Raw genomic sequence first — 23504 nt, 5'->3', positions numbered from 1 at the left:
GAATATTTATACGTTCTTGTACACAAATGCAAAATGTCAGCCTGACAAGACACACGTGTCTGAAACAACCCAGCGGAATGTCCCTGGCTCAACACGATGGGACAGTGATGTGTGATGTTCAAAACTGCACCTAACTGAGCAGTTACCCCACAACCACCATTTCCTCTGAACACTGGACAATTTGTGGAAACATCCACAAATTATTCAAGAGGATTTATGCTTCTTTGCCATGTGTGGCAGGCACTCATTTAGAATGCTGGTGCTTGCTTTCCCTCCAGACACAGGGAACTTGCCACAGTCCCTGCACTGTGGCCTGGGGGACAGTGTCCACCTGCTGGCAATGTGATTCACATCACCTCCAGGATGGAAGCAATAACCCACCAGATGTCAACGTTACAGGAGAGGCTTCCGGTTTCTGGGGGCAGGTATGAAAACTGCTAGCTTAAAGTAATGCCCAAAAGGTTTCACAGCTTTGTTACAAAAGGGAAACCAAAAACAGCCAGTAAACCACCGTCAGGTAAGTACACTGTTTGTTTCATCAAAACACTGCTTAAAATTTTACTAAAAAGGATATTTTATCTGGAGAAAGGTGAGGGAGGTCTTTCTGAAAGCTTTAAATTATTACCACATGGTTCTAAAAATAATTTATTTCACTAAGTAGTTTAAAATAACATAAAAGTCACAATAGGACACATGGTAATTTATTTGCCAGGACCAGAGCCATCTTATGGAGATAAATGGAGAAATAGTCAAAGAAGGCCTAAAACTTGAGAGAACAGGGACAGCAGTCTGCAAAATTAGGGCAAAAACACTATTTTAATTTCCATCTGAACATTTACAACAACATACAGGGTGGTATATAAGACTAGAGAAAAAAGAGATCACTGTGGACATAGTGCCCTATATTCTGATTTTTGAGAACAGATGCCTTTTTAAAATGCCTGGTTTTTAGAATGTATTTTTCTTACATCCACATCTGCGCACATCCAGGTAGTCTGCTACACAAGTAAAAACACCAACACCCTTTTGAATTTTAAAATCTAAATCTGATTCCAATACTCCTGACCTGTTTCTTGTTATCAACTGAAAGGAACTTTTTTTTTACACATTTCAATTCAGAATTTTTAAGAATGAAAAAAAATCTCACACCTACTTAGTATCACTGTATATTCTCAAAAAGCAAGTTCAGGAAAATAAATGATTTACAAAAGGCACTGAAGTTAGCAAAAGCACTAGAAGTTTCCATTTTGGGTCAAACACTGGAAATGTTCACCAAACACTGCTTGTGAGTAAGCAGTTGTTCATAAGAGCCCAGAAAAAATAAGCCTTCCACAAGGCGCTTTGGTCTGGGGCATCAGTGGGGGCACACGATGCTATGGTGGCTCCCACGCTGTGTGCACAGGCCCTTGGAAGGGTACAGCCAGGGCTAAAATAAATGCAATAATGTACCTGAACTGGGTTCAAACCTGTCAAAAGCAATCTGCTAGTTTCTGTATTAAAACACAATGTTCTTTTATGAAGGAAATCCAACTGAAATGAATTCTGAAATACAGGATAAACTTCTAAATTAAGGGACCACTGACAGGTCATTTAATTACCACTGACCCTGACAACTAAACAGCAAGCTGTCAACACTCAGGTGCTGGTGAAACAAAGACGTTAAGTGACTGCCAGCGAGTTTCCTAGAACTATTTGCACGACTCCCAAAGGCTAGATTTTTCCCAAGAGAAAATCTAGCTTTACCTCTGGTCACTAAATGTTTTTAATGACTATTAATTTCACTGCAAGTCTAAGACATCTACTTTATCAAATACTCTCTCCAACTGGGACTCACTGGCAAAGAAGATTTCCTACCCCAAACTAGAAAGTTGAAGACTCTCCCCAGAGAAGGAAGTGGCACAAACTCAACTGAGAACTGAATTGAAGAGAGCACAGCTACTGTAGGGTGGTGCTGCAAACACAGCCAACTCCACTCTGGGCAGCCACCCGGACTTTCTGGAAGCACAACTTGCTCAGAACCGTCCTGTTACATATGCAAGTGGGAACAGTAACTGGAATGTCTGTGTCATTACCTGTATCTCTTTGCTTCATCAACTTCTCCCAAAATAGCAGAAATCTAAATTTTATACAGAACATTTCCAGTTTCTAAATTTATTTTACTCTCAAAATGAGGATTAATAAATAAACACATTTTCTGTGAAACTTTAGCAATAAATGCATTACCCTTTTTACTTTAAAAATGAATGACATGAGAACCAGCAGGATATGCTGGCCTACAGGGCTGCGAGCTGGGTCAAACGTGTCATCCTGCGGAGGTGGCCCCCATTAGCTGGGCTGTAGCGCCCGGGGCTGCCCACGCCAGGAGAGTGGTGTGCAGGGGTGGGCTTCCCAGGGCTGCCTCCTATGGGACTGCTTCTCCCCGGGCTGCAGCTGTGAGGGCACACGACATCTGGCAGCTGAGGCTTCAACTTCCCTTTCAATGCAGGGCTTGGCCAACTGAGGAAACCAAGAAAGGTCCATCAGCACAGAGGGTGGGGAGCGGGGAGAGCAGAGACCAAGAACAGGACAACCCTGCACCAGCCCCCCGGGGGTCCAGTGTGGCTCTGAGAGCAGCTGCTTCGCCACTCAGAACTGATACCCTGAAGACTCGCAACTCATAATGCTTCACACAAATCCCACATGGCCCTAACCTGCCTGCTTCAATCCTTGCACCCACTCTGCTTTTCCACTCAATTGTGGACCTCTCCTTTATCCGGGTGCTGCCAGTCACACCACACATCAGGGGAGCTGCATTAGCCAATGAATTCACTGCCAGTGTTCTACATGAACCACTTGGGTCTGAGTCAGACCTGGACTGCTCCGGAAGCTAGCTACCAACAACCTGTGTGCCCAAGCAGGCATACTCTGGGGCCCAATGGTACCTCTGTCTGTCCGAAGGTGAGTAGCACAGAACAGTGCTCTTCCATCTGTGCACAGCGGGGTACTGGTGAGGGTCCACATCTGTGCACTCCAGGGCTGCAAGAACGTCCCGATCCAGCTTTGATGGCTCCTCTCTAAAAGGCATAAGAGAGAACCAAGAGGAGAGGCAGAAATACTTGTGCTCAAAGGTAGACTTCCCATATCACTGCATCATCAATTCAAGGGCCCAGCCCAGGAACAGGATGGCGTGCAGAACCGTGTAATCACGGATCCATCACTGCCACTCAGGCACCCGCTAGGAGCCTGAGACTGACCCCAAGACAGTCTTTCTTCTTAAAACACACTGAATTTGTAGGATAGTTTGCCATCCCAGGGGTGTTACTTTCCCACAAGCACAGTGTCAAGGATGGGTTGGAAAGGGGGCCAGTGTCTCCTACCAACGTGGAAGACCACTGAGTATCAAAGAGCTACGAACTTCTAACAGTTGTGGGCAGACAATAGGTTTATAGGAATTAAAACAGCGTCACCCCCACCCAACTCATACCCAAAAAGGAAGAGACTCTGGATAGGCTCCTTTGTGGCGGGGACGCCCACAGGCTCCGAGGATGCAGAGCTGCAGCTCACGTGCTGGACTTCATGCCTTGAATTGTCAGAACTCAGGCACATTTTAGCAATTGTGGCTGACATTTCGTTTTCTGTCCTTATTTGGTTGTTTCCAAGTTTATCAGCAGCAGGAGGTCCTAGTAAGTCACCTTCTACTGCCTCCTTTCTTGATGTCAGGATCTTCTCTTTAGTTTTCATAGTTTTATTTGGGGTCTTAGAAAAGCTACTTTCTAGATTCTGCAAATTCAATTTATCAAATTCAACAGTCAAGCTGGAGACCGGTGACAGTAGGGCTTCGTCCCCACTCAGGGCCTTTGGCCTCTTCCCACCCAGGGTCTTGCTGCTGCTCAGTGGGCTGCAAAACCCATTTTTGTTGCTGTGGGGACTGGTCTGGGCTGAGGCTTCTAGAAGGTTCGTTTTCTGCTCTGCGAGTAGGATATCACACCCCAAGCCTCCAAAACCACTGACTGTGGACTGAGTGTTTCGAGCTCTGTTTTGCCGATTTTTAACCTCCTCCAAGCTCACATCATCATCTTCTTCTAGAAATGCCCTCACAGAGATGGAATTGCTGCACTTCCCATGATGGTCTGAGGGAGAGAAAGCAGCTCTTCAGACATGTGGTGTCCACTCAGGGAACCCCACCCCCCCTTTGATGGGCAGCAAACCACTCCCATTCATGCCTCCTCCCCAGAGTCCAAGACAGAAAACCACCTGCATTACTCCTTGGGAAAAGGACCTTGCAAACAGAAATGTAGTCTCCACACCCAGGCTCCCTGCTCTCTAGGCAGAGAACAAGAAGGAAGCCAAGGTCAGGAGCATACACATGTAGGGGACAGGTAGCCCCTAGGGTGTCAGGAGTGCTTAACATGAGCAGCAGGTGTTCACTGGTCCACACGCACACACTTCTCTGTCCACAGCCACGCCACACGTTCTTACCAAAGGCAGAGACATCCGGGCAACAGGCTTCACTTTCTCTGCTTTGTTGGCCCTTTCTGCCTGCTCCTTGCTGAGTAAGATACTCTTCCAGTTTTTGCAGGCCCTCCCAGGAAGACAGGTCAACAAAACAGCCCAGAAAGTCCCAGTATTCAACCCAGGGATACCCCAGCTCATGAGCCAGCTCCCTGGGAGAATAAAAGCACAACGGGTCAGTGGTGAACCCAAAACAAAAATTCATACAACTGACTACAGAGGAAATAGCCACTTTATGCAAAGCCACCCCTGCAATCCTAGTTACGCCCCTTTATCCTGAATTGGGCTGAAACAGCACTTTGCACTTTTTAACACACTGCTCCCCCAGCACAGTAAGCCTGTGGGGCTCTGTCATATTAGGGGAACCCCATCACATGCAGAGACCACAATGAGAGCAAACTGTCCAGACTCACACACATCAGAGGTAAAAAGGTTGAACAGAAAACTCCACAAATGCACGAACCTTTTTGTTTTCATAATACAACTATATAAAGTTGGATATGATTTTGGTTTGGCCAGGCAGATACAAATTTTAAGTCCTTTTCATGTTCAAGTTGTAAACCTGAAACTGGGCACATATTTTAAGAAAAAGTTGTAAAAATAATTCAGTGAAGCTTTTTTTGATTATATTGTAATTTAGCTTGACAGTGACACTTCTTGGGGATTTTTTTACTAGTAGTTTCCAGCCACACTGCCTGTGTCTGTCTTACTCCTTTACAGCCAAGAAAACACTGTTTACAGAGCCTGACAAGACAATACAGCATCCTTGGACAGATGCTTCTGTTATAGAAACTGCAGCATATACAACATTTGAAGGAATTAGACCTTAATGAAAAGTCTTTAAAAAATCTCCCAATAAACACTCCTGGGAGCTAGTATCTTAAAGGCAGAGTTTCTACCCTCAATCAACAAGTATGCCACTGCCACCTGGCTCCCACCATTGTGTCATTCCCTAAGTACCTTCCCACTCTCTCGATGCCTCTTTCTGGGTCAGATTTCCGGACATTTTGAAAGAAGCCTGCTTTCTCTCGAGGCGGAGTTTTCCACAGTCTACGAAAATCTTCTGCCTATGAAGAAAGTATGTATTGAGCTATGCTATGCATCCAAGTTGCTGGGCAAATGTGATGAATCACCAGCACTGCAAAGCCACCTGATGCTTCTGTGTCCCTCCTCCCACCCATCCTTGAACTGAGAGAATCCCAGGGCTGCAAAGTGATGGAGGAAAGGACGGCCCTTCCCTACCTGCAGCCTGGACTTGGCTGCGGAGGGATGAAGCGTCACGACGACGCCTCGCCCTAATGCAGATACCACAGACCTGGCAGCCTGTGGGCCGCAGGTCATCTGCCATCCCACGAGAGGAAAACAAATGTTTAAGTCACTAGTTTTACGTTTTATGCAGTAGAATCTAATCCTCACTGATATCACTTCTTTGTGGAGGTTTTTTTTTCTATGGTTGCAGGTAACTATTTCAAACTTTTCTTTAATGAAATATTACACGCAAGTAAGAGTATGAAATGCCTCAGTCTGACGGTGAACTTCAGGGTTTGCAAATGGAAGTTTCCTAGTGGTGAGACAAGTCCAAGAAGAGTGGAACAGAGAGCCTCATTAGACTAGTTAACACTAGGCTGTGAAAGAAGGGCCGTGGCTGTGGACGGGAGAGTCACATGGCGATGGCGGTTGGGGGGACGGTCAGCCCAGGTAAACATTAGTCTTTGAAGTGTGGGCTGACAACAGCTGCCCTGGCTAAAGAGGAATAGGTTCAAGACACTTGTTTCTCCAGCAACCGACTCATTGGGACTCCACCTAAGACAAAGCACAAAGCAAGAGGATGGAACACCCAGCACTTCCAGGAAGGATGGTTAGGAGTTGATTCCAGAAGCTTCCACAGCACTCACCTTAGATGGACTCAGGGGCCCTGCAAAGGCTCTCAGGGTCAAAACAGGGTCTCTGGGGCCACCCCCACTGTGGCCCATGTGAGAGGCCTCGGCTGTTTGGTCTGAAGACCACAGCTCCCCAATCACTGGAGAAGACGTGTCCTCTGCTCTCAGGAGTGGTACGTAGTAGTGACCTGGAGGAGGAGACACACCAGGACTAATGATATCTGCTTATATGGGTCCTCACCTTGGTGGGTGGTCAGGCATTCATTACACCACAGGCTTAGCAATGATTTGATGGTAACAACATAAAGGCCACAACAGCTTTGGAGCCGAAGGACCTGGGAAGCAGGCCAGTTAGTTCCTGACTCTTACCGAGCCAAACAACTTTCCTCTTCTGGGAGAAAAGGGGACACAGCAAACACTTGAGGCAAAGCTCGTGTGCCCAAGATTAGCTTAATTGGACACTTGAGAATGCCAAAGAGAAGCTCCCTTGTAACCTCCTTCCCTCCCCAATTCCTCTTTTGTCCGTTATAATTTTTTATCACTAAATCACACATTTCTAAACAGCCCTGGAATCATGACACTTTGATGTGGAATGTGGAAAGAACAAAGGATAGTGTAGCAGGAAAGTGCCCAGTGACAATATGCAAACAGATGGCTGTGGCTGTCATGTGCCAATAAAAGTTTATTTATAAAAGCAGGTAGTGGCATGGTGTGTGGGGATCATGGGGAAGACAGTATAGCACAGAGAGGGCAAACAGTGACTCTGTGGCATCTTACTACACTGATGGACAATGACTGCAATGCAGTGGGGGGAACAACTCAATAATATGGGTGAATGCAGTAGCCACATTGTTTTTCATGTGAAACCTTCATAAGAGTTTATATCAGTAATACCTTAATAAAAAAAACTCTCAAATCTATTTAAAAAAAGAAAAAGCAGGTGGTGGGCAGGGTGGGTGTAGGAATGAAAACTGAGAAAGAAGGGATAACAGGCACACAGAGGAGGTCCAAGAGCTTTGGGTTTCTGCTGCCATGTCATTCAGCGAGTGGGACCACCAGACCTCTGGCTAACGATGGTAAAGAAAGGCACTTCCTCTGCCATCTGCTGAATGAAGTTCACAGGAGACAGAGGGACAGGAGGAAAAGACTCTTTCTGAAACCCACCACCTTTATACTTTTTGACCAGAGGAACAAGGCCCCAGAGCGCAGAGGCACACCTCCAGACGCAACAGGAAGGACCACCCCAACAGGTCATGGCCTTGAAAAGTTAAGCCAGCAATTCAACTCTGCCGGTCAGACCGCAGGAATGGGGACCGCCCAGGCAGCTGTGGGAGGAGCCAGCTTTGCCAAGGAGGGGCAGGCCCTGATGCAGAGGGCATGTGACCAGAGAACTGATGGGGCTACTGACAAACCAATCCACCGAGGAGCTCCAGGCTCAGCCCTTCCTGCTCACTTTTCTGCTGATGAGCAGGCTCTTCCTGAGGAGATGGGACCATAGACACATGCGCAGGGGAGGCCTGCAGAGATTAAGGGGTGAGGCCACCAGCCCACAGTCAGATGACAGACAGGCTGGCCTCTTAAAAAAGCTTATGGGTGCAAAGAAGGGATTTCATGAAAAAGGAGGGTGCACACCAGTTGGCAAGTTCATGGGCAGCCTTCAGCTTTGCTCGTGAGAATTCAAGGTCAGGCATGGGCACCATCTGGGGCCTCCCAACTCGGGGCCCACACTCCAGGTACCAGTTTCCCATTTACCCTTTAAATATTCTCTAATCCGCTCCTTCAGTTCCACAGACTTGTTTTTGCTTCTTTCACAAATAACCTATTTGAAAAAACAAAGTAAATTCTAAATCTTCATTTATCACAGTTTTAACATTAAAATCATCTTACAAAAGCAAGTTTTAAAGTCATCAAAACTAGGATAGTATCCCAATGCTGAGTTATTTCATAAAGCCCACAATCAGAAGACGTGTTGAACAGTACAACCTTTCTTAAGTGTTTCGTACAAGCTTAAGGAGCCAGTACAAGAATAACAAACTCTGGGATTATGAGTGAATTTTATTTTCTTTCTTGGTGCTACTCTATATTTCCTAATTTTCTTCAAGGAAAGGAAATCTTAAAGTGCACTATCAAGTCAGAGCAGACATGCAAGTGCATTTATGTCAGCTCCACAAGCCCCACTTTCTGGGAGCCTGTTTACCACTATTGTTTGGTTGGCTGAGTTGCAGAAACGCCTACCTAGCAAAGACGACAGATGTTTTATTTTTTCAACTACATGAGTCAACTTTCTCAACTCTTGGATAATTATAGCGACACACTTTTTTTCATTTTTTAATTCATTTTTGCTAGAAATAAAAAAAAAACAATAACCTTCAAATAAGAAGGAAGAAACCACAAAATTAACTACATCCTGCCAGCCTGTCAAAGAAACAAACAACTGTACAGTGAACCCTGTGAGTAGTGAACTATTTTTTTAAATTCTATTAACTGTGAGAGAGGGCAAGTGCTTTAAAAACATCAGTTAGCAAACAGCAAGCGTTTTATATTGAAAAAACATACAAATGCACATAAAAAGTTGAGTCAGATAAATGCAAAATAATGGCAATTTCTGAGTTGGAGTCTGGTGAATTTCACTTCTTTTTGTTTACATGTATTCTAAACTTTCAACAGAAGGCGGGTACTACAAACAGCATCTACAAAGGAGGCATCCCCACCAGAAGAGGATCCTTCCAGATCCTCTTTCCAAAGGGCTGGTAGGTCGGTTGGACAACAGCTCTAACACCTGGCACCCACTGAGCCCCATCCACTTCCCTCCACCCCACAGGCACAGATGCACCTCTGCCCTCTCTAAGGTATATTCTGCTCAACTGCCAATATAGGTCATGACAAGGCCTGCTTCCAAAGGCTTGTGGGAGTCAAGTGAGAATACGTGTACACTGAGCTGACCATGCCAGCTGCTTTCAGCAGCATCACCCATGCCACCATCACCTTCACCCTCTCCACCACCATGACCTTCATCATGACTGCCTCTCGGTTACCTCTGACCCTGGTCAGCTGAGGTATGCACAGAGGGAACTTGATGAACAACTGTGAGCTACTGATAACAACTGACCACAAGTTTTAGGAAAATAAAATCAGCAAACTGGGGCACTCCAGTCCTTTCCTGACTCCACAACATCCTCTTCACAGAGTGTATCTTATTCAGCTATCAGGGCTCTGATGTGAGCCCATGGGGCACACAGCACACAGCACATGTGAATTCATGGCAGCTAAAATTCTGCACTGTCATTTTACATATCTTCCATTTCTAACACTACATAGCCACAGCATTTGAATAGGTACTTACATCTTCCGGTGTTTTATCACATTTATTCCTTGGGCTTTTTACAGTCAAAGGGTGTGCAGAAAGCACGTTGACCACATCCGCATTCCCAAACTTACAAGCGAAATGCAATGGTGTGTCATAGCCCTGAGGGAGGTGCAGGAGAGAAACACTAATTTATATTTCTTTGTCTTATAAGGTTGCTTTAAAACAAAAATAGGTATTTAATAAAGTAAAGAAAAAGAACCCTCAAATACAAGACCATAAGAAGACAGTTTTATAACTGAAAAATAATTGGCATGCACACACACACACTTCATGCCAGGGCTTGAGCCCGGCCCAGTGCCCTCTCCTCAGCCACTTGTGTACCTAGTACCTGTGGCCCAGGTCTGCAGGCAGCTTACAACTGGGGTAAAATACTTGCTCAGTGAACAGCAGCTTTAACAATTGAGGGCCCAGAACAATGTCATACAATCAATGTTCAAAAAGTTCAATATGATCAACGTTCAACACAGTAATGGCAACATCCAGAACAAAGCCAAGACTATGAATCCCCAGTGCTAACACTGCAGTAAATGAAACCCTCCACTCCTGACTCCATGATGCTTCTTAATGCTCTGACTTGCCGTTGGTGGGATCCTTCCCCAGGCTCCTCACAGACCAGTGGGCCTTAAGGTAATGGTGCCCCTGAGCCTGAGAGCATGTGGAGCTGCCTCCAGACACCCCACCTGTGGATGGTCATAGGCTCAAATGCAGCAGGTCTACAACAAAACCCACTCACATCTGTCACAGCCAGAAACACAGCCAGGCAGAACATGTAAAATTACCAAGGGCAGATCCCCTGACAGGTCATCCCCTCCCTCTACATGCCATACTGCCATCCCCCTAGCTTTCCACCCAGTTTACAGAGACCCCTTGTGGGCCCTGACACCTGCGCTCACTTCCCAGTTTGCCCACCCTCAGCTGGGTGATGCCAGTGCTCTTGTGCAAGGTAAGCCGTATTCCTGCTGCACATCCTCTGGGGCACCTTCTGTCTCATACAACTGCCCAGATGAGCCTGGGTGTTTGCCTATACACTGCTTTGACCACACACTGACCTGTCCAGGCCTGGGAAACCTTCCATCACAGGAAACCTCCTCCATCAAGGGCGAGAGAGCACATGCTTTGGGCCCTGCAGGCCGTCTAGTCTCTGTCCCAACAACCCCACTCTGCCCTTCTCTGCAGACAGCACAAAAAGAGCAAAACTTTATCTACAAAAACAGGCTGTCCTTTGCCAGCCCTGCCCTGGTGCATTCTCTAACTCAGGCCTCTCCCGACACATTCTACCTGAGACAGCCCCAGCTCTGTGGCTCAAGCTCCAGGAATCACTGACTCCCCAGACAGGCCTGTGGCAGGATTGCTGCACATCAGGGCTGAATGGCTTATGGAGCATCCAACCACAAAGGGCCCTCAACACCAGAGCCTCTTCCTCCCCTCCTCTCCCTCATGCCACATAAACTCAGTAAACCTGACCCCTCTCTCTCCCTGCATTCCTGCCAGAAACTTCCATTCCTACATAGACAGCACGCTCTACGCTCTCCCTACACTGTTTCTGGTGGACCCAGCCCTGCTTCTCATCCATGCCAGTCTCTGGTGAGCCCCCGTTATCTAAACAGTCCAAGTATTTGATTTCTATTCTTGGTGGGTTACGGTCAGAGAACGTGACCCATAATAGCTAATTCCAAAAATTTGCCAAGTGTTCTTTGTGGATATACATATGCACCTTTTCTGTAACTACTGCACAAATATTAAGAAAAGAACTTGTATTTTCTGTAGAGCACACAGTTCTTGTATCTATAATGTCACACCTCCTAGTTCTACTAATCAAGTCAGAGATCATTAATCCTGTGAGCTCACAAGCAATGTGACTGGCACAAACCGAATTTATCCCTTCTGTTCCTTTCCCACTTACACCACCTCTGTCATCTCTGTGCTTCTTCACCTCTCCTTTAATTCTGCTAGCTAGCCTGGCCAAATTTATCTTGTGCCCCTTTTCTTCCACATGTCAGTCACTCTTGGGTGTGCCATACAGATGCACACTGAGTCATGCCTCTCCCACATGCTTCTCTCCCTCCCTCTCCTGCCAACCACACTTCCCACACTCCGAGGATTTGTTAAGTTTACCATTCTTGGTTTTTGGGTTTTCCCTTATATAAATATGTAGAACTCTTCTGTTTCAGAATCCTTACTTAGCCTTGTGCAACATCATAAATCATGCTTTCGAAACTGTCAACCCCACAGGACATAGTCCTAATGTTAGGAGAAAATATAAGATATACAAAGAACACTGGAATAAAAGCCACCAAAGCTTTTCTACTTTGTCTCTTTAGCTTTTTGGCATTCACCCACCCTCCAATCTAAGTCCAGCTCAGGGCTCTCTTGACAAAGGCCAGGAAGGAAGTGTCCTTGGAGCAGCTCTATCCACAGTCTAGACCCACGCACGCCTGCCTGTGGCCAAGCTGGTCCTGTTTTCCAATCACATTTTCCTAAGCTCTCTGAGCTCCAAGAATGCATGTCTCCTCTGACTCTCCACAGGTACAGACATAGTGCAGAAGCTCAGTAATACTCAAATACTAGGAACAATCTTATTTTAATGAGACTGGCAACAACTACTATGAAAAAAGAGGCAGCCTACTCACCATTTTGTCAGGAGTGTTCAGGTACAGATCGATGATGTAACAAATGCGCTTCTGCAGCATGCTCGGCTCATCATCTGGGTACATAAGCCTCATGAATTCAGGGTTTTCTAGAGTCTCTAGGGTCAGCTGACAGAGAGAAGCCTGATTCTCTTTGGCAGCAACATGCATGACATTATACCTACAACCTTCCTGAAAGAAAAGTGCAGATTTTGAGCATCATTTTTGTCAGCCACACTCTCTTGTGGCTGATGATGCTGGACAGGCTTACCTGTACTATGGTTGGGTTGTCCCCTGACCCGATCAGGTACCGGGGATTACTCCAGACAAGATCGGAAAAGGTGTCTTCATCCCCTTTCTCTACAGCTTTTCGGAGTTTGGCAGTGAGATCTTGTGTGCGGGGGTTTTTGTAACTGTTTGCTCGCTCTTTGTTTACTGTTTCGGACTCAGGTAAGTACAAACCATCTGTCATCAAGAGACAAAGTTTAAGGACATTTATTTCACAAACGTTTCCCCCTCATTCACTATGTGCTCCACTGAGGTGATAAACATCTCTTCCACAGAGGCCTACAATTTAGTTAAGAGTAAGATGCATGAGGCAATTGCCACACACAGCAGCAAGAGGCACATCCCAACTGCCAACAGTGGTACAAACACATCACTACAGCACAGGGATGAAAGAGCAAAGGCTGACTGTACTTGCTGGGAAAGGCTTTGTGGAGGTGGCACCAGACTGGCAGGTAGGGTAAGAGGACACCACCAGCTTTCACAGCATCTACAAGGCATGGAACATTCTCATTACAGCAAAAGGGAACCAAAAGGGATGTCTGTGGTTTAATTGTAACACACAAAGACTATCTGAAAGACCTTGAGGGGAATTCTTAAAAACTTTGAAGAGGGAAATCTGCAGCTGTTAGAAACCACTCTGGTTTCCATCTCAGAAGCATCTGTGTAAGGCTGAGCGAGGGAACAGAGGAAGGGAGGCAGCTGGGGCCCTCAACCAAAGGTCACATGTCCACAAGGAAAAGGCACTTTCCTCTGGAACCCCAGCTACCCTGGGATCCAGAGAAACCATGAGCCAAGAGGGGATGACACTGAGCCTGGCCGAAGGTAAAGGCTGCTGGCGTTTTGCACAATGTTAACTGTGGAGACCCCTCACAGACCCTGCTTCTGAGCCAGGAACAGGGGGGTCAGGTCTCTGGCTGGATGGCTCCTGCAGATGACCTACCTTACAGGGGACTGTCTGGGTCAAAGCTAGTGTCAGTCCCAGAAGCAGGCATAGCTTGAGGTGGGAAGTAGACTGGTTTCAGCATCTAAAAAGCGCCTGGATCTCACAGGTAGCAGGAGAGGAGACAAGGGGAACAGAGCAGGAAGGGGATGACAGCCCTGTCACTGCTTCTCCCATGGCCTCATTAGCTGCTGAGTCTGGAGGAGGTGCCTGGCTCACTCAGCCCCACTGCCTACACCCTTACGGTCTCCAGCCCTCCCCAGACTAGCTGACTGACACATTCTCCTTGGCCGCTCCATGGCCTGGGCCTTAGCTCTCCACTTTCCCACAAACTGGACTTCTCTCAAAGGTTGAAAAACTAGTTACCGTGTCATCAGGGAGGAGGTCACAGAATACCTTGGGACAGACCTGCCAGCAATGCCCCCATGTGAACTGCTACATAATTTACCTTTTAAGCCCCCACTGCTAAAAAGTGGTGTTATTTTCACAGGAGAAAGGGGTACAGAGGTTTTGCTTGGAGAAGGGAAATAATCACAGATTCCTCTAGCAAATTTCTCAGCATCTTCTCTGCTTGAAAAAGCCTTAAATCGTGATCCTTTGATCATTCTGACAGCTTGCAACGCTTCCTTTTTATCTTCATAAACATGAATCCTTTCTGCATGAGAAAGTAACAGGGAAAATTTAGAGCTGAGTTAACTAGAGCCATCGTTACTTAATTCACACCCAAGGCCCTGCATTTAATAATAAATAATTGTTACCCAGTTGTCTGGTTTTTTCTGATATTAATACGTCAGACTTTTAGTCTTGAAGAAAAAGGCCTTAGCTAGCTAGAAGAACACAATTAATGAGCTTGATCAGATATATGTGTATGGATATAAATAACATGATTAGCATGATATGTATTTTAAACACATATGTAATTTTACATCCAAGAATATTATTCTATACTGAAATTCATGAATTAACAATCTAAATAAAAATAACCAAGAAAGCATGTTAAAAAACTATGACTACATTAGCAAAGAGAATTTTAAACATAATTTTGGATAGGAAATGCCTTTCTAAGCATGCCAAGAAACCCAGAATTATAAAGGGTTAAGAAAATTCCAATTATATTAGAATACTAAAGTTTTATAGGGAAACTATCAAAATCAAATTCTAAATGAAACTATCAAAAATACATAAAAAACAAATGACAAATGGAGAGAAAAAAATTTTAACTGATGTAAAAGAATGGTAATATTCACAGCCCAGTACAAATGGTCAGTAGATATGACCAACTGATTCATCAAATAAATTCAGATAGATTATAATCATGTAAAAAAGATAATCAACCTAAAACAAGATCAAGGTTCCCCTTACTAAAAAGACAAAAGGCAAAGGTCAGTAACATGCAGTGTGGCTGACAGAACAGAAACAAGATGCCATTTTCTCTCTTTCAATAGATAAAAAAATGAGTTCAGTATCATACAGACTGGAAAATTACTCTCTCATGCATAGTGAATGGTTATGCCTTTTGGAATATGGTAGCTTTCAAAGTTTAAAAAATGTGACCTGACATTTCTACTTAATATTTTTGTATTAAAAAAAGTACATATACATGTTAGGTGAAAACATATTAAATAAAAGCAATCTACATTTATATGTGGATATATAAATACGACATAGGATGACACCCAAATGCAGTTATTAGTGTTTACTTCTAGCAAGTAAGATTTGGGGGAGGAGGAAAAAAATGTCACATACTGTATAATACTGTGAATGTGTGTGTGTGTGTGTGTGTGTGTGTGTGTGTGTGTGTGTGTGTGTGTGTACACACTTTAATATACATAATTTTTTTACAAAAACTTTTACAATAATAAAGATAAAAAATAAACAGAAACTGCATGATGACCGTCTCCAATGTCACTAAATCGTCTTTATAGAAAATTCTTATGGTTGAATAACATTCCATTCTACTTACATACACAATCCTAACTCATCTATTTTTGGGCACCATCACAAATGATATCACAATAGTGATACTGTACAATTTCTGACATTCTAACCAATATCAAGTTTTCATCAATTCTTTCCAATGATACCTATTTAAATCTTGTTTAAAACTGCAATTCTTTGATATTGAAAATTACTTATACATTCATTAGCCATTTGCCAATTAACATAAAAGATGTTCAGGTTGTGCTGAATTAACAAAAAAACAGAGGAAGATAATTAAACAACAAATGGTGGCCAGCCAATAAATACCTGTAAGAGAATTATTATCTTGTAGAATCCAATTTTCTTACTTTTAAAAAATTCAGTTACAGATTAACAAAAAATTAAGTGGAGTTCTATATAAAAATGCTAACAATGGTTAATTAAGATGATGAGATTATAGTGTTAAATTCTTTCTTCTCTGCAGTTTGTGTTTTTTCAAAATCACCTTCTCCCTGCTGTCCACATACCACCTGAGTAAGAAATACCATGCTTGTCACATTACCATTTCTCGCTGGGGCACCCTCATACGCTGGGCACACCCCATAGTACAGAGGTGGCTCTGTAGAGGCCCTCGCCACAGCTTTGTGGCCATCCACCCCAGCCATGACACTGAAGGGCACCGAGAGGATCTCAGATGTCACAGCATCTTCCTCTGGAGGATTCAAGCCCACACTGTAACCAAAATCTTTGTCCTCAGAAAAGTTGATCTGCTCAGCTGAACTCCCTACAGCTGACTTCAAGATCTTCTGTGTGTCCTGGCTGGCGGCGGCAGCACCCAAGGCGTCATGGTCAGGAGGGTGCAAAGACAGTGCTCTCCCATGCTCTAATAAAGCCTGGGCTAATTTCTTCTCAAAAATGAACCTTGTGGTTGATGTAATGGGCCCACATTTCAATCCAGCTTTGACAATTTCTTCTCTAAGATCATCTGGATTCAGGAGTTTCAGTCGAGCCAAGATGGCATCCATTGTCATTTCACCTAGGACCAAAACAAAAATCTGATGGTTATAATTATATCTTTCTTACTTAAAAAAACAAAAGTGTCAGAAAAGCTGGCTTCAAAGTTTCATTTCAATCTAGTGTTTCTCTACATTCTCTGGAGTCTATAAACCATCTATGAGAATTTTCATCAGTTTTTTGTTTCCAAATCTATACTAATCTAAACAAAATTAAGATAAGCAGTTTCTGGTTCATTTGGATAAGAATCTCACAGCCTAGTACTGTTACATGGTATGACACACCAACCTTCCAGGTAGGTAAGGGCAATGGGGAAACAGGCACACTTCTCCATTGCTAGTTGTTTGGGATTAATCCCAAGGAGGGCAGTTGGGCAGTATCTATCATAAGACCAACCCCAGAAGTTTATCCCACAGATATATTTGTACTTTATTCCATAAGTGATGGGAAATTACATAAACAGAGGAGCCTCGGTAGATAGCTCTGGCTACCATTCTAACACTAATAATAGTTAATGTTTAATGTTTTGGAGGGCTTTCCAGGTGCCTGGTTCTGTTCTACATGCACTAAATTAGTTGAAGCGTAATAATTCTATGTTTAAGTATTATCAATGTTCACTCCCACTTCACAGATGGATCTAAATCACAGAGAAGCTAAGTAACTTGTTCATGTTATACAGCTTCCCTAACAAGTGGATCTGAGCTGGAGCTGGAGCTTTAAACAACACATTTGGGGAAAGACCTGTAAACCCCAGAGTACAGATTTAAGCATGGTTAGCTAGAATCAGGGTAGGAGGTAAAATGTGACAGGGTACAGGATACTGTTTCCATAATGGGGCCGGAGACTAGGGCTCAGATTAGAAAACCAGGAGGTCTTGACAACAGATCATCAGATGCCACAGGAGGGGTGTGAGGGGTTACAGAAGGCCTAGGACAATACCCAGGCTTCCAGTCTGGATGCCCAGAAGTGGTGCTACCTGAGACAGAAAGCATCAGAGGGAGAGCAGAGACCTGGGTACTACACATCAGAAACACCCACTGCCACACACACCAATTGGACATTTCAATTTCCAAGTCTGAAGTTAAGGAGACAAGAAGTTCAGAGTGGAAAAAACAGATCCAGGAGTCATTAGTGCATAGACGGTGGTTGTAATACCAAGAGACTAAATCAAGCATAACAAGGAACACAAAGACAAGGATTGAATGCTACTGAGGACTAGAAAACAGGAAAAAAAGAAAAACTCAGAGAGAAGACCAAGAAAGACTGGACATATTAACATATCATTGAAATGAAGGACTGGAATGGTTTAAGAGATGTTTAGAGATGAAATTGTGGGATATCCAGGATTGGTTTTAAATTACTGCAGCAGAAGTGCAAAATAGAAGGGGTTGTGACAGATAAGAGGTGATTCATGATAATGTTTTTATATATACTTCTTTAAAACATTTCATGATGTTACCTCCCCTGACCCAATTCCAACAAAATTTCAGAAATGTCTGTTACTTATTTTAAAGCATTATCAGTCTTTTAAACAATGAAAGTATTGCACAGCCTCCTCTAAAGATGCCAAAGGACTTGAAGAGGGAAACCCACTGACCCCAGGAGGGCACCTAAGTGGATTCTCCTTTTACCTGGATATAAGAACAGAAGTGGCTTGGTGATAGGGAACTAGTATGCAGGGCGCAGGGTAGGTAAAAGCCACATGCCCAGTAGTTTGAAGGGTGGGGCAACTGAGCAGATGTTATGGATAACCAGGAACTGCACCCATTCCTGAAAATACCCTATTTTCATACCAGCCTAATTGAAGGGGGTTTTGTCTTTGCAGCAAGCCAGTCCTAAACAGAATAATTCCATTACCTTGTATCACAGCTGTGTAACCTTGGGCAAGCCTCAGCATCCTCATCTATAAAACTGACTTAATAATAACTCTGCTTCTTAGGCTCTAATAAGTAGATAAAATAGTGCATGTAAAGTCTGTGTCTTTGATTAGTACAATCAAATCACTGTATTTGACACTGACAAATTATCCATATGTCTTTTACAGTTATTCAGTATCAAATAACAGGCTTATTAATCTTGCAGGATACATAATATGCTAGAAAGTCGATTTGAATTAAAACAAATATACACTGCTACCAAAATTCTCAATACAATATACATGCATCTGCTCATATGTTCAAAAGAAACAAAGAATAAAGCAGAAACTAATGAGACAGATATCTGTCCGGTGGGGACAGAAGGGTGGGCACTGGACAGGAAGAAGTTGCTCTCCAGCAGGAAACTTGTTTGTGATTCACATACTCAAAAGATAATAAAATAATGGTGAGAGAACCCCAAGGAGAATACAAACTGAAACAAATGAATTCAACTTTATTACAAATTAGTAACATAATGATTGTGGGGACCCAACCTAGTAAATGAAAAACAAGGGGAAAGACCCAAGGGGTTGGCACGCACGCACACACACACACTGTACTCTAGCTGGTCCTGAGCTGCTTACAGTGGTACAGGTCAATGTGTACTCTAAGAATCAGCACATTGGACACACTGTGGCTAATGAGAGCCAGGTTCCTCATGGACAGAGAGCAGTTACAAATAAGGAGGACAGGGGAAGCTAGAATGGGAGTCAGCAATTTCTGTAAAGGGCCAGAGTAAATTTGGAGGCTCTGTGAGCCATGTCTCTCAAAACACTCAAGAACAGCTGTACAAGAGTGTGGCTGTGTTCTAATGAGACTTCATTTACAAATACAGGGTGAGCTGGATCTGGCCTGCAGGCCATGGTTTGCTCAAGTGTCTGCATGACTTTACCCAATTGACTGATAAGAGATGTAAGAAAGGAGAAACTGAGTTAAGTCGGCAAATTGGATACTTCTTGGTTTTGCTTCTTGCAGTGTGATTAAGTAAGATGCAAACTTGGAGGAATACTGAGGTGGACGCATCACCTGCCTTCCCTCAATGGTCAACTCTTAAAACACAGCACTACATTAGTCAAACCAGGAAACTGACACTGGCTTAGCACAATGAACAAGACCTCAGCCTTGCCAGTCTCTGTACTCTTTTCTCCTGTGCTTTGTATATAGTTCCCTGACTATTCATCTCACCTAGAGAGTCACAATTACTCAACTGTTTCATCACCACAAAGATCCTCCTCCATTGTCCCCAGCCCCGGCAAGCACTAATTTGTTCTCTTTGCTATAATTTTTTCCTTCTGAGAATGTTATATAAATGGATCATATGCTACAGACTTTTTCAGAGTGGCTTTTTTTACTCAGCAAAACACCCTTGAGATCCACCAAGTCATTTTGTTGCTAACTAGCAACCACAATATGAATGTGCCAGTTTGCTTAACCATTCATCCCTGAGGAGCCATGTGGGCTGTTTCCAGTTTCTGGCAATTACAAATAAAGCTATAAACATCTGTATATGGGTTTCTGTGTGTTAAATTTTCACTTCCCCAGTATAAATGCCCAGAAATGCAGTGCACATTTAGCTTTTTGAGAAACTGCCTGATTTCAAAGTGGCTGCACTGTTAGTTTTTCCACTAGCAGTAAGTGGGAGACCCACTTTATCAGCATTTCTGCCAGTATTTGGTAATATGGGTATTCCTTGTTTTAGCCTTGTTAACAGGTGTGTAGTGATATCTCATTTAACTTATATTTTGCTATTTTATTGGCTGGTGATGTTGAACATCTTTTTGCATATGCTTACTTGCTTTGTGCACTTTTTGCAAATTTTTGTAAGTCTAAAATGACTTCAAACGGGAAAAAAAAAAGTAGAAAAAAAATTTTTAGTGAAAAATAACACCTCAAATTCTAATCTCTTAGTCCCATACCCTATTGATCACACATGGTATTTGGCTTTAGTGTCAGGGTAATTTTTAGTCTTGGTGTCTTGGACACAGCTTTTGGCACACTATTGACAGTGTAACTGGACAAATCTGCATGCTGTTTACTAGAGGCACCACCTAAAGCTTTCTTAAGGGATGACAGAAAGTAAACCATCAGCAACTCAACAGGCCTCCATTACCAGCTGGCAGGGCCCCTGCCTGTTTCCTCAGCTATAAAGCCAGTACAAGAGATCAGTCACCCCTAAGGATCTCTTTAGCTTTTAAAACCCTGAGACTGTAAGATGCAGCCGTTTTGTTTCTGCTAATGAAACTCCATCTTCCTATCCGGACACTTGAGAAACTCCTGTTTTCCTCCAGGAAGAAACCAGACTTCTGGGCAAGGGGGTGAAGGGGACGTGAATGAGAGTTCCGGGACGGATGCAGGGGGACACTGCCTGCCAGGCCAAAGACTGTGCGAGGGTGAGCGCAGGAACGAGATCCGCACCGACTTTGGTGCCACGGGGTTGGGGCTCCCACTCAAATTAAGGATTCAAAAAGATAAACAAGCGAACAAACAAAACTGCCCACGGGCTGGGTACTAGTGTTTCCAGCCTCACAGTTTTTTCCTTCGTTTGTATGTTGAGGACTTCTAAGTTTTACTCCAGGTCTTTTTCCAGGACACCAGTCCCAGGCGGGGGCGCCCGGCAAAGGAACGAGGCCTGAGAAGAGAGATGAGGCCGGAGGGTGGGGAGACGAAAAGAGGAGAGGAGGGGCAAGGGGAGGTGGCCGGAAACAGGGGAATTAAGCCCGAAGGAAGGGAACGTGGGGGAGGGGAGAGAGGGAAGAGGAGACGAAAGGAAAAGGGGACGAATGGAAAGGGGAGGGGAACGGCGGGGGGAGGGACCCGGCAGCCGACCGGCCTTACCTGGGTTGGGGGCCGGATCCGCGGCCGCGTGGGGCGACGGGGCGGGCCGCCCGTTCCGGCCCAGGCCGCGCGACCGCTTCTCCAGCCGCCGCACCAACCAGCGCACTGCGATCAACAGCACCGAAGCGCCCAGCAGCTCCCAGGCCAGCGCCGCCCACTCGGCAGCCGCCAGCCGCGGCCACAGCATCGCCACCACCGCCCGCCGCCCGCCGCCCGCCGCCCGCCGCCGCCGCCGCCGCCGCGGCCACCTCAGGACCCCGCGCAGCGTCCGGGCTGTCCGCGCCACTGCCTGGCGGCGCCACGCCCGGAGGCGTCCGGCGCGGGGCCGAGGCTGCACTCGCGGGACCGGATGCTCGTCACTACACCCGGCGGTCCTGAGAGGGAGCGCGGCCCCGGATTCGACCCTGGCGGCGCGGGCGGGAGAACGCGCCGTCAGGAGGTGGCGCGGACAGCCCGGACGCGGCGCGAGGTCCTGAGGCGGCCGGCCAAGCGCGGGCTCTGGGTGGGAAGGGGTCCCGCTCTGGGGTCTAGGACTTGCGGGTCCGGAGAAGGGTGGCCGGTGATCGCGTCCGGGCTGCGGTTAGGCCGGTTTCGTGGCGAACTGTGCCGGGGTCTGGGTGGGCACGGGCCGCTCGCGGAGTCGCGGTGACCCAGAACCTCCAGGCAGAGTGGGGCTTTGATTCTAAGTGTCGCTGGAACAGCAGAGGTCCTGGTAGCTGGGGCTCCTGAGAACCAGTCCGCGGAGAGTGAGCCTCACGCCGGGGCTTCGAAAGCCGGATGACTCACCCCCTCCATTCCTGCGGGTCTGAACTCACCTTCTGGCGGCCAAGCTGAGGGGCTGGGGTCCCCCATGCAGAGCCGATTGGAAGCAGCTGCCTGACCCCTGCCTTTGACGGCCTCCCTAAGGTACAGGAGGCAGGGTGGAACCGGGTGACTGTTAAAAACACAGGCCCTAAGTAGGTTTACTTCTGCTGGGGCTTAACGCCCAACCTAATTGCAGTTTCTGCCACTTCCGGGAGTGGAATTTTAAACCAATCGGTTTGGAACTGCTTAGTGATCTTCGGAAACCCCCCTGTTCCTCTTAAGGGAGGGTGACCTTACCTGAAACAATATCTGGTCTCTTGATAACACTATGTTTCACTTTCTTGTGTATAAAAACCTTCCATTTTTTTACAGCACATTGGAGCATTTTTCTACTTGGTAGATGGGATGCTGTCCGATTCATGAAATGGTTAATAAAGCCAATTAGATACTCAAATTTGCTTGACTGAATTTTGTTTTTTAACACTATGAATTGTGAGTTTTGGTTTTTAACACTGTGTATTGGCTCCGGAAAGTTTAGGGGCTGATAGAAGGGAAGAAGCATGCTGTGTTGTCCCACAGCCAGGTGTGCTTGTCCCAACTCTGTACAGTAAAAGGGTGAATTTTACTGTGTAATTTATACATTATTTTTTAAATGTAAAAAAAAGACCTAAGAAATACAGTTGACATCCCTGATTTTAAAAAAGTTTTGCATGGTACTAACAACCAATTGAGCACAATAGAAGAGTGATTTTGGGAATGGGTGAAATGTAGATCAAAACCACAATTAAATACTGCTTTTCACCCACCAAAATGGTTAGAATTCGAAGATTGGCAATACCAATTTTGATGAGGATGTGGAATGGTTCTGGAATTCTTATACGCTGCTGTTGGAAGTGTAAAATGAGTTAACCACTGTAGGATATAGGCAGTTTCATGTGAAGTAGAACATGAACCTCCCTATGGTTCTGCAGCTCTCCGTGGGAAAATAGAAGCCCACGGTGGTTGCTTTTACATGGTTAACTGGGAAGGGGCATGAGGAAACAATTAGGAAAGAAATACTCCCCACATCTTGCTTGGGTTGATGACACAAGTACACACTGGTTGACATTTGTCAAAACCAAATTGTACACTTAAAATCTGTGCCTTTTTTAGCATGAACCTTGTGTACATTTTAAAAGGAATAAAGTGCGCCTTGTTAGAATGAGATCTTACTGTTTGTTTTTACTGAGTACCCTGAGAATATGTCTCTGCAGCTGCACCCCCATTTTTACCTTTTTATGAATAAGTGCCACACCACCTGGGCTTGAATCCTGTCTGCCCCCTACCTGTAACTTTCAGTGAACCTAATTTAAATAGTGGGTGATAATCACACCTATCTCAGAGGTGAGGATTAATACAAGCCAAGTCTTTGCTATAGAGGCT

At 45.1% G+C, this 23504-nt stretch overlaps 1 protein-coding gene and 1 long non-coding RNA gene across 2 annotated transcripts; one reads left to right on the top strand and one right to left on the bottom strand.

Moving 5' to 3' along the window:
- Window positions 1–629: 629 nt before the first annotated feature.
- On the bottom strand, window positions 630–21520 carry ANKLE2 (ankyrin repeat and LEM domain containing 2). The gene is made up of 13 exons (XM_036921921.2): window positions 21279–21520; window positions 16076–16549; window positions 14042–14248; window positions 12637–12830; window positions 12369–12557; window positions 9715–9837; window positions 8124–8190; window positions 6387–6559; window positions 5452–5558; window positions 4459–4643; window positions 3464–4109; window positions 2922–3053; window positions 630–2496 (listed from the first exon to the last, which is right to left on the bottom strand). Exons 1-13 carry the CDS (start codon window positions 21463–21465, stop codon window positions 2274–2276), a joined length of 2907 nt encoding a protein of 968 aa, XP_036777816.2. The 5' UTR covers window positions 21466–21520; the 3' UTR covers window positions 630–2273.
- A 130-nt stretch (window positions 21521–21650) lies between these two features.
- Window positions 21651–22536, top strand: LOC130680577 (uncharacterized). The gene is made up of 2 exons (XR_008993597.1): window positions 21651–22184; window positions 22455–22536. It is a non-coding gene; the product is annotated as an uncharacterized LOC130680577 (long non-coding RNA).
- Window positions 22537–23504: the final 968 nt, after the last annotated feature.

This window comes from Manis pentadactyla, chromosome 14 (assembly GCF_030020395.1).
Source record: "Manis pentadactyla isolate mManPen7 chromosome 14, mManPen7.hap1, whole genome shotgun sequence".
In the NCBI taxonomy this organism is placed as follows: Eukaryota; Metazoa; Chordata; class Mammalia; order Pholidota; family Manidae; genus Manis; species Manis pentadactyla.
This window is presented reverse-complemented; position numbering and strand designations above follow the sequence as displayed.

Coding starts and splice junctions, on each gene's coding strand:
- ANKLE2 (XM_036921921.2), bottom strand. CDS start 21,465: ATGCTGTGGCCGCGGCTGGCGGCTGCCGAGTGGGCGGCGCTGGCCTGG. Junction 16,550..21,278: donor GGATCCGGCCCCCAACCCAG/GTAAGGCCGGTC, acceptor TTTTGGTCCTAG/GTGAAATGACAATGGATGCC. Junction 2,497..2,921: donor TCACCTTCGGACAGACAGAG/GTACCATTGGGC, acceptor TGGTTTCCTCAG/TTGGCCAAGCCCTGCATTGA.